This window comes from Phaseolus vulgaris, chromosome 9, assembly GCF_000499845.2.
Source record: "Phaseolus vulgaris cultivar G19833 chromosome 9, P. vulgaris v2.0, whole genome shotgun sequence".
NCBI classification, from domain to species: domain Eukaryota; kingdom Viridiplantae; phylum Streptophyta; class Magnoliopsida; order Fabales; family Fabaceae; genus Phaseolus; species Phaseolus vulgaris.
The window spans coordinates 9,675,385-9,685,427 of NC_023751.2; the positions used below are offsets into that span (position 1 = coordinate 9,675,385).

The 10,043-nt window shown below is 34.9% G+C and overlaps 3 protein-coding genes and 1 non-coding gene across 7 annotated transcripts; 1 reads left to right on the forward strand and 3 right to left on the reverse strand.

The window, feature by feature from the left end:
• Window positions 1-220: 220 nt before the first annotated feature.
• On the forward strand, window positions 221-2,326 carry LOC137820303 (ubiquitin-ribosomal protein eL40 fusion protein-like). Its single transcript, XM_068624298.1, has 5 exons — window positions 221-481; window positions 574-660; window positions 1,026-1,128; window positions 1,913-1,979; window positions 2,080-2,326. Exons 1-5 carry the CDS (start codon window positions 379-381, stop codon window positions 2,104-2,106), a joined length of 387 nt encoding a protein of 128 aa, XP_068480399.1. The 5' UTR covers window positions 221-378; the 3' UTR covers window positions 2,107-2,326.
• Window positions 2,327-2,671: 345 nt separating this feature from the next.
• LOC137820302 (pyridoxal reductase, chloroplastic) lies at window positions 2,672-6,705 on the reverse strand. Its single transcript, XM_068624297.1, has 9 exons — window positions 6,464-6,705; window positions 6,157-6,385; window positions 5,735-5,828; window positions 5,491-5,614; window positions 5,021-5,122; window positions 4,508-4,659; window positions 4,299-4,392; window positions 3,063-3,244; window positions 2,672-2,954 (listed from the first exon to the last, which is right to left on the reverse strand). Exons 1-9 carry the CDS (start codon window positions 6,575-6,577, stop codon window positions 2,951-2,953), a joined length of 1,095 nt encoding a protein of 364 aa, XP_068480398.1. The 5' UTR covers window positions 6,578-6,705; the 3' UTR covers window positions 2,672-2,950.
• A 57-nt stretch (window positions 6,706-6,762) lies between these two features.
• On the reverse strand, window positions 6,763-6,842 carry TRNAL-UAG (transfer RNA leucine (anticodon UAG)). The gene has a single exon. It is a non-coding gene; the product is annotated as a tRNA-Leu (tRNA).
• Window positions 6,843-8,135: 1,293 nt separating this feature from the next.
• On the reverse strand, window positions 8,136-9,619 carry LOC137821489 (homeobox-leucine zipper protein ATHB-12-like). Of its 4 annotated transcripts, none has more exons than XM_068626102.1 (3): window positions 9,450-9,588; window positions 8,863-9,280; window positions 8,136-8,760 (listed from the first exon to the last, which is right to left on the reverse strand). In XM_068626102.1, exons 2-3 carry the CDS (start codon window positions 9,223-9,225, stop codon window positions 8,389-8,391), a joined length of 735 nt encoding a protein of 244 aa, XP_068482203.1. In that variant the 5' UTR covers window positions 9,226-9,280; window positions 9,450-9,588; the 3' UTR covers window positions 8,136-8,388. The 4 variants fall into 4 exon arrangements, with proteins under 4 accessions (XP_068482203.1, XP_068482204.1, XP_068482202.1 ...); XM_068626103.1 differs by having other exon boundaries at window positions 9,464-9,583; XM_068626101.1 differs by having other exon boundaries at window positions 9,387-9,579.
• Between the last annotated feature and the right edge of the window lie 424 nt (window positions 9,620-10,043).

A 10,043-nucleotide genomic window follows, 5' to 3' on the forward strand; every position in this document is an offset into this window, starting at 1 on the left:
ATTGTTTGTTTAATTCTTATTTTACATAATAATTAAATTATTAAACATCTACAAAGTCTAATTAAATAATTTAAATATTTATGTATTTTTTATATATTAATAATTAATATATAAATATATTCTTTAAAATAAAAAATTAATACTGTGAACGGGTTAAAAAAGCTAGTTTCATAACAAATGCTCTTAGCCACTAATATCATACAGAGAATAAGCCCTTGCTAAATGAAAAAAAGAAAGAAGTTCTGGAATAATATAACCCGGCTAACCAAACACACCGAGGGTTCTGAAAACCCTACAACTACCCTTAACCCTTCTATATAAATATTACATACAAACCAAGCGTGAAACCCTAATAGCAGTTTGGGAAGACAGGGAAAGATGCAGATCTTCGTGAAAACCCTGACGGGGAAGACCATCACCCTTGAGGTGGAGTCAAGCGACACCATTGACAATGTCAAAACAAAGATTCAGGACAAAGAAGGTGAGCAGTTTAATGGAAATGTCACTATTGATTATTTTTTGTTCTCTCCTATTCGTTTTTGTTTGACTCATTCTGTTCCTCTCTCTGTCCAGGGATTCCCCCGGACCAGCAGAGGTTGATCTTCGCTGGAAAGCAGCTTGAGGATGGCCGTACCCTCGCCGATTACAACATCCAAAAAGGTCTGCAAAATCTCAATTTTGAAATTGCGTACCATATTAATTTCTCTACTGCTCTGAATGCGGTAATTGATTGATTTTGTTATTTTTATATGCATTGTAAGGGTTGTAGCTAGTCATATGTGTATGAATGGAAAGATTTTAGGTGTTTGGGGTGGAAATCTGTAATCTTTAAATTGATAAGAATTAACCTAACAATCTTTATATGAATATGTAAATCAGATACTTTTTAATTTATTGGGTCCGACTCCAGGCACTTTCGAGTTGCATGATTGAAAAACAGCAAACCCCAAGTATTGTTAATTATGCTCAATGACTTTAGTGTAAATTGTGAGACTTATCATTGGGTTGGTTTCTCTATTTTACAGAGTCAACATTGCATCTTGTTTTAAGGCTTCGTGGTGGTATTATTGAGCCATCTTTGATGGCATTGGCCAGGAAGTATAACCAAGATAAGATGATCTGCCGCAAGTAAGTCTACATATCCAGTTGGTTCATTCAGAATTAATTTGAAATATTGTTCTTTTGTTAATTATAGTTAAAGCTGACAACAACTTGTTATAATGTATGCAAAAGTCACATGAAATTCGTTGTAAGCCTTCTGTAAGTGTCTGAATTCAGACATGAATGCTGAATGTGGTGTATGTGTACAATGATGTCTGTATGGAAAATGTATGGTTTGTTTTCTCTTAGCTGCGAGTTTCTGAAAAGCTCTGCACCAAGGTTTTATAGCCCACAACCCACCCTTCTATGTAGAAGATCTATGTTTTGTTCATTATACACATCCACTAATTCTTGATCATCCATTGAGATGGATAAATGGATAGATGCTAAACTATTCGTTCTAAACAATTTATTTACTGCTACTAATAACATTGTTTAATCAATGGCAATGACTTATTAACTAGAATGACATCTAAATGATGACTTTTTTTTACAATTGTAAAATAGCATTTATATGTACCAGGTTGTATCGATATATTCCTAATATTCTCATCCCTGTATTTTCTGTCCCCTCATTTCCCTCCATCCAAGCTAAGGCTAAGATGCCCTTTTACCTTTTACTTTCCAAGCTTCAAATTAAGTGCACTTTAAAAAGCATCAAGTAAGTGTTTTTTTCTGCCTTCTGTTGGTGAAGTAAGGCGGTGTTGAATTTTGATCTTAAACAATATATTGAAACATGGAATGACAGTATTCATAACAGAATTGTGGTCCATTCTCAGCCATTGTGCTCATAAATTGTTATGCTTTGCAGGTGTTACGCACGTTTACACCCTCGTGCTGTGAACTGCAGGAAAAAGAAGTGTGGACACAGCAACCAGGTAAAATAATTTATTAGCGTCATATATCACTTCTCTTAATTTTTATGGAATAGAATACTTTGTTATAAGAGTAATGGGGGCTTTTATTTTTGTATTGCAGTTGAGGCCAAAGAAGAAGATCAAGTAAACTGTTCTGATTGCAAGATGGAGACATGTTGTTATGGGTTACTGGGTATCTTGTAGTCCTGACAACTCCACTAGCTTCTTAGTATTGTAGGAAATCTTTTGGAAATTTGATTTTTGTTTTCAGTTTGAGACTCATTGTTATCAATTATGCTACGGTTCCTTGTGAGGATGATACAGTTTTGTTTTTGACACATGCATTTGAAGTGGTTGTTTCCCGTTTACTTTTTTTTTATTACTTAATTGCTTTTTTTTCCATGGGTAAATATAGTAACGGAATTAAGTAATTATTACGTAATTTTGATTCCTTAATTTTCTTATTTTTTTCTCGTGATAGAACATTACAGTAATTTTGATTTCTTAATTCCTTTTCTTAATGCCCTGATAATTAGTTAAGGACTTTCTTATTTTTGTAGGGTTACTAATTTGCTGACTTTATGGAACTTGTTTCATTGCTCATGACTTTTTTTTTCTTCAATATTTTGTGAATGTAAGCGTGGCTGCTGGTCTTCATTGAAAGTTTCATTGAACAGTTATTTTCCAAGTCAGTATGATATTTAACAACGATGAAAGTAAAAAGAAATGTTATACGACGTGATTGTTCGAAAGTACATGGGGCGTCCCGGCTTCTTGTGTATTTTAATGGCCTATCATAATAAGACCTAATTGTGATAGTATGGCATCCCCAATCATGAATCACTTGGCATTTCTCCTGGACAAGTAAAAATGAAACGGATCCATTAGCCCCTCGCCTTTCCCGATACGAGTTGATAAAGAAATGTGAGCTTCATTGAGAGAAAGTAAGGCTTTTCTCTTCCGCACCTTGAGCCGAGTTCTCGCTTCATATTTTATCTGTTATGAATGAAGTCACGTAAAACACTTGAATCATTGCAACCTCTTCTGTGTTTTATTTATTTTTTTATCTCGTTTGCCTTTTTAAAAATAGGAGAGTATGTATACCTGGTTTGGAAAATATTTTGGATCATTCTTCGAGGTGATTCGTTTGCTGCATAATCCAACCGAAGCAACTCGTCTGAGGATAGGCGCCAACCGAGAGCACCCAAATTTTCCTCAGCTTGTTTAATTGACTTGACTCCAGGAATTGGAACTGTTCCTTTGCAGATGCACCAATTTATAGCTACCTGACATGATAAATCAAAGAATGAGATTGTGATAAGGTATGTCGTTCGGGCAAGGTTGGGTCAAGTAGGCGGTCAGCATTGTCATTTTCCACGCACCAAAGACAAGGACAATTAAGTGGGTTGGTCGGTGGTTCTGTAAAAGGGTAGTACTTTATAACCTTTAAAAAAGTAAGCTGCGTTCGGAAGTACGGCATTTTAAAAAAATAAATGAGATATTAAAAGTTTGCATCTTAGGTGGTTGATGTTGATAATGCACCAACACTAGTTCTCATGTTTTTATGTGGATAAGATGTATGAGAAGACTTCTACAGTGTACAGTATCTTGATGTTGTTTTCTAATCATATTTAAAGTTTTACCTTATACATCTCACTGTATTACAAAAGTGAAACTTTAAATATGATTCAAAAGCAACACTTAATAGTCATGACACTATACGAAACTTTTCTTTTAAGAGGCTATAGTGCCTTTCTCATTCCAGATATCAATGATACTGATATTACTTAATCCTTCAATGGAATAATATGTGATGTACAAGCTTCCTTGAATAAAAAAGATCTTCTCCTGTTTTGCAGAGTTTAGTATTGGCTGATCTGGAGCTCAGGAACGAGCACAGAGGTTACAGTGTACGAGAAATATTGATTAAAGACCGAAGAAGGATGCTTGCAGCATGAATAATATGACTAAAAAGATAGATTAAAATATGTTATCCAAAAGATTGGCCAAGCTAAGAGAGCCCAGCTTTGCAAAAGTGATAAAACTAAGCTTAGATTTTGGTAGTTGTTGTGCTTCCTACTCAAACACATGTGGGAAAATGAAGTCTATAAAAAGGAGTGATAGACACGTCACTATCTATTCATTGATAGTAATATAGGACTATGTACTTCAAGAAATAGGACAATAGAACTTGTTCTCTTTCTTAAGATCTATGATCAAGCATTCAACATGCTTTTAGTTAGCAATCCTGCAATGCATATTTTACTACTAGTAGGCATTCCCAATATATCTACAAGAAATTGATAGCATAAAGAGAAAACAAAATGGAAAAGTGATTACTTGTGACATGGTTTTCCGCCGTTTATTTGCAATATCTCTCAGGGAACTCAATAAAGGATCTAGTCCCGGAAGTATTTGTTTAAATAGCAACGCCCTGTGAAATGCGGTTAATTACTAAACTATTCTATAAGAAAAAGATAATGATGCATTGTGATACAAAGTTATTCACTGTTTACCCCCCTTAAGTGTTTGCTTAAATATCAACATACCTTGGCCCATTTGGAAGTTTAGATGGTGAGTATTTCCCAGTAAGCATTCCAAGTCCCAGAGGACTATAAGCAATCATGCGAACACCCAGAGAGTCACATATACTCTTGATCTCTAGTTGATCTTTCCCCATGCTTAGCAAAGAAAATTGCACCTGAAACATTGAAATCATGAAGAGGATTAATAACATAATACCAACCAGTAAAGCATCACAATTTCTGATTGGTGACTACATACAAATAGCATGGTGTCTAGCAATTCACAACTGCTTGGAGTTATTCAGGCAACTAATGTTTATTACACTGATTCTCTTTCACAACACAACAAAGCAAAATACTAATTATGGGCATTAGTTTTGTTACATGTACATTTCCTCTGACTTTTCTTTTTTTCATTTTTCTTTGAAAAGTCTCAAGAATATCTGAATTTGAAATGGTTTGACAATCAGATCATTCCTATTTTCCCATTCTGTCTAGCAAAATTTGAATGCTAAATTACATTTATGCATAACTTACCTGGGCTGAGCATAAGGGGACTCCACGGTCTTTCAGATAATCATGTATCTTTAGAAGCTGCTTTGGTCCATAATTACTTACTCCAACAGCTTTAACCAAACCCTAAATGACAACATGCATATGAGTACAGAAATTTTGATCATTCACAAATTTAAATTATTTTTTCTTGACGATGTAATAACCATTGAAGTCAATGTTTAAATATGCGGATCTAAAACTGAAAAGGAATGTATAATAAAAAGCACTCTGAATGACTTCATCCACATTTAGTGCTTTAAAAAAAGATTATTGTTTCCTTCCTCCCCTTTCAGGTTTATGCTACTTACGGAGCATTGCAAACATCAGTTATGAAGTTGAATAGCAAAACACATTTACAAGTTACCCTTTGGCCTGATCTTTAAACAATGTTTGACTCAAGGTCTTAATTATATATACCGATAATCCTGCTATTAAACGTGAATTATGGTAACCTTCTCATACATTGCCACTAAACCATCCCAAAGAGCTAATTCCTGCAAAGGAGCATAATTTGCAGTTGACCAATGCAGTTGTCCTATCCCAATTTGCTCAATTTGCATTCTATCTAGTGACGCCCTGAAATTTTATTTCATCCAAGTTCAAAACTATAGGCAAAAAAAGATACATCACGCAAATATTTGTCATAGGAGATGGGAAAGTAAGTTGATGAAGTATCAGATAGACACAAACAAATACCTGCAAGCATTCACAAACTGCCCTGGTGTAAGGCGCCATGGATATGCAGCAAACTTTGTAGCAATTACTATGTCACGCTTGCTCCCCTTTTTCTCTAAGGAAGTGTTACATTCATTTGGTGAACTCATGAGAATAAAAGAATCACCATATATATATATATATATATATATATATATATACTCACACTTGTAATGTAAAGATTTTATATACTACTATTCAATTACAAACCATCATGTATACAAAGTATGTTGATTTTGATAAAAAAAACCATTTTAAAGGTTTAATGGTTACAGTGTAAAATGTTTTACACATTACAACATGATAATTATGATACATAAAATTAACACAAGTCAAACAACAAAACCATGTACACATGCACTCAAAGAGATTAAATGAAAGTTAGAAAGGAATGCGAGATGAACCTTGAAACTCTCGAATGAACCTCCCCAGAAGCTTCTCACTCTGACCGTTTAACCTTCCAGTGCCATAAGAATCAGCAGTGTCAAAGAGATTGATGTCGTAGTCCACAGCCATGTTGAAGATTTGTTGGAGCTCATTATCCATGGATTCCTGGTATCCCCAGAGAAACTGATTACCCCATGCCCACGTTCCAAACCCCATGGGAGACACACTCAGAGGACCCATCTTCACCTGCCACAATCAACCATTAAAATTCGAAGCTACCTTCCCACTCACACCACACATGCCAAAAAAGGAAAATTGTTTTACCTTTTGGGTTGGCCAGAAGGGAGGAAATTTGAGAGACTTGAAAGGGAAAGACGGTGTTGCTAATGATATGGGGTTAAGATTCCAAGGGCCAACACTGCAAACTGAGAGTGCCATTGATGAAGGGTGAGTGAAAATATGAAACACTGATACAAGAATCAGACTTATACCAGTTTCTAACACAGTTTACCAGCAGCGTTAGTATCAGTTGGTGTGTGGTAACCATTGAATTTTGATTTCCTTATGGATCAGTTTAGAAAAACAAAAGTAATAATAAACAACAAAAAGAAAACTAAAATTTTTGACAGCTGTGGGATTTGAACCCACGCCCTTTCGGACCAGAGCCTAAATCTGGCGCCTTAGACCACTCGGCCAAACTGTCTTTTTTGTTAAAGCTTTGTAATTTATAGTATATATATAAATACATAGACTATATTCCATTTTCAATCATTATTTTATAGAACAGTTCAATGGCAAATGTGAAAAGAATCAGATGAAGTTGATTTTGGTGCATACATTTATAAAATGCTCAGATTATTTTTTTTTTAATAAAATAGATTGTTTGCTAAGTGATGTTTGATTGAAGATAGGAACTTATCGTAATGTCTAACTCACACTCGCTATTTTCACTTCGTATTTGATGTGTGTGCATTTATGATATCGCTAGAATGATGGTTGTTCATATGGGGTAGGATAAGAGATGAATCTGAGCTGGAGTTCTGATCCATACAACTAGAGACACTCTTCTAATTTAATAAATATAATCATGTGAATGTAATTATTATTTCTTATACTTTAACTATTTTATGTTTAAAGTACTCAATTTTTAATTACAATTTAGAACACAAATCATTAAATTTGACCGCACCGATCAACGTTCTGGTGTTTTAGCTGAATTATATATCGATGAATTCATTTTAAGCATTAAAACTAATAAGTGAAAATCGTATGAACTGAAACAATTCCCTTTCAGGACTTGTAATTCTCCTCCAAATTTAGTGCCCAGAATTTAAGAATGTTGCGTTGTGTGATCTATTATTAGCAATTTATTATGGGAAATATTTCCATATATTGAATATCTAAACAAAGTTGGTCCTAAGACAGATGTTCTAATTATATTAGTCTAATCAAGAGCATGGATTTTGTAGGATAATATTTATGCAGACATTCTAGCCATTATAATTCATTCCTCAAATAGGTTTTTCTACTGGAATTCTCTTCTTTATTCATAGCTACTAATTTCAATAGAAATATTCTTTAATTCATAGCTGTTAAGTTTAATAGTTAGATAGATTCTTATAGTTTATTCTTATTTGGGTTTAGTTTTACCTCCTTATTCTTTCCTAGTTACTCGTTTTGTTTTAATGATATTTTTTGGCTTGTTGTCTCTACATGTTCTACTTTACGATGGAAATAGGTCCCTAGGAAAAGCTAAGAAATTGAAATTAACATATTCCCTGCTTCATGAATTGGAGCTATATCTTATTCACATTGTTCATTCGTTTTGTTTGTGTTCTTATAGAGATCGCAGTTGTTGATATAGGCATAAGCTAAAGTAATAAAAGAGAGGTCCCCTTAAGAATATTAAGTATTAACCCCTTGAAGTGGGAAAAGGAAAAAGAAGAAAGATCACACACGCACACACAAGCAAAGGGATGGGAAAGGCATGCAAGCATGAACAAACAGAGACATCATTGCACATTATTTCCTTTTCCAAATCTCTACACAATTGAATTTGGTGAGGCTAGCTTGATTCTCTCGCGATCAAATCAAGCCTACAAACTTTCTTCCAGTTTCTTGGCCTATTCGACATTCTGCTAGGCTGGAATTTTGAGTTTTGACCAGTTGGCAGCACAAGATCCAACCAATCTTTGTTCCTTCTCGGAGGAAACAAACATCATACATGCAACACAGAGTGTTGTTCATTTTCATGTCCAGAAATCTAACCATTGAGAGCTGCTACATGACTGGTCCAAGATGCCATTAGGGTCCACACTACTGTACCATTTTTCTAGTGATGCTAATGGTATCTCAGCCTGATCATTATCATCCACTCTGAGAAGTTGGTGTCCTTTGTCCTCAGATTTCTCACTCCTTATGATGCTATTCTCATTTTGATCATCTGAATACACACCTACTCTCTCTTCCACACCCTCAGTTGAAAACCTTGGTTTTGCTTCAGGCTTCCAACTGCTGTATCCACTGCCTGAACCACCATCCTCTATGCTGTGTTCTTTGGCACCCTTGTCTTCCCTTCCACCATCATGAGATGATTCCACCAAATCACTTAGCTTCTGCAACTGTTTGAGAAACAAATAACTAAGTTAAGGGTCACATGCTTTGTTGAGAGAATCAACAGTAAGAGCTAAGAAGTAGTCTTGTCAGAACAACCATAAACTTACCTCTACTTGCAAAGACTCCTTCTCTTTCTTTAGGGACTCAAACCTAGACGCTAAATTGTCATATTCATCCTTGAGTTTCCTGTATTCTTGCTCTATGCGTTTTGATTTCCACCTTGCCCTTCTGTTTTGGAACCATATGGCAACTTGGCGAGGCTGCAGGCCAAGATCTCTTGCCAGTTGCATCTTCTTCCTTGGCTCAAGCTTCGACTCTGTCTCAAATATGCATTCTAGTGATCTTATCTGCTCATCACTAAACCTCCTTTTGTTTTCTATCTTCTTGTTTTTCTTCCTTGATGCCTCCAAGCAGGCGAAACTTTCAACATTTTTTCCCTTTGATGCTTGAATATTCTCATCTCCCTCCATCGTGAGTAGTGAGAAAGGAAGTATTTTAAGGGTGGATTTGGAATTGATGCACAATCTGTTTGCCACCAACAAATAAAAAAGAATTATGTGATTTAAAAGTCCGGTGAGGGGGGATCAGGTGCAGAATATATAGCTAGCTATAAAAGAAAGTATCTCAAAACCATTTCTATCACGTTATTGCAACTTCTAATGGAAGGATCATGGTGTCCTATGGGATAAGATACCGTGTGGCTCTTACTATCTTTTGTTAAGTAAGAAGAAATTATCTTGCTTCCTTCGTTTACTTGTAGCCTATCTATCGCCCATATACTATTTTGTTTGTAGAAGGAACTGCTTGCTTGTCAGTTGTCACCCTCACAAGCACACGTATCTGTTGCTTTTTTATAACCAAACGAGGCAAGAAAATGAAATAGCCAAATTAGCCCTCAAATATATAGCGTGTCATATGATATTTGTCCTTGCAATGTATATTAGTCGGTCACAATACTTCACAAGTTAATGACATTCAACAAAACCAATACCTTGTCTGTGTAGATGAAGAAAAAATTAATGTAGTTTCTTCATAAACTAAATCAACTCATCATCTCAGCTTTAAGCGAAATTAGATGGAAGAGTTTATGCAAAAGTTAAAATGTATGAGTTGGTTTTAAATATATGAAGTAAACTATTTATTAAAACAAAGATAATTTTACTTGATGAAATATACACATTAAAGAACTTATATGGTAAATTCCATCTATAAAAGTTAATGACTCACTCTCTATCTTCCGACAAATAAGTTGTCAGGTAAAAGAAAATCTACAGGTCCAACAGAAGAA

Bases quoted from the DNA above. Each gene is read 5' to 3' on its own strand.
- LOC137820303 (XM_068624298.1), top strand. From the start codon at position 379: ATGCAGATCTTCGTGAAAACCCTGACGGGGAAGACCATCACCCTTGAG. The intron at 661-1,025 runs GTCTGCAAAATC...TCTATTTTACAG, and splicing joins CGATTACAACATCCAAAAAG to AGTCAACATTGCATCTTGTT. The intron at 1,129-1,912 runs GTAAGTCTACAT...TATGCTTTGCAG, and splicing joins GATAAGATGATCTGCCGCAA to GTGTTACGCACGTTTACACC.
- LOC137820302 (XM_068624297.1), bottom strand. From the start codon at position 6,577: ATGGCACTCTCAGTTTGCAGTGTTGGCCCTTGGAATCTTAACCCCATA. The intron at 5,829-6,156 runs GTTCATCTCGCA...ACACTTCCTTAG, and splicing joins GTTCATTCGAGAGTTTCAAG to AGAAAAAGGGGAGCAAGCGT. The intron at 4,393-4,507 runs GTATGTTGATAT...CGCATTTCACAG, and splicing joins AAACTTCCAAATGGGCCAAG to GGCGTTGCTATTTAAACAAA.
- LOC137821489 (XM_068626100.1), bottom strand. From the start codon at position 9,225: ATGGAGGGAGATGAGAATATTCAAGCATCAAAGGGAAAAAATGTTGAA. The intron at 8,761-8,862 runs GTAAGTTTATGG...TTTCTCAAACAG, and splicing joins AGGAGTCTTTGCAAGTAGAG to TTGCAGAAGCTAAGTGATTT.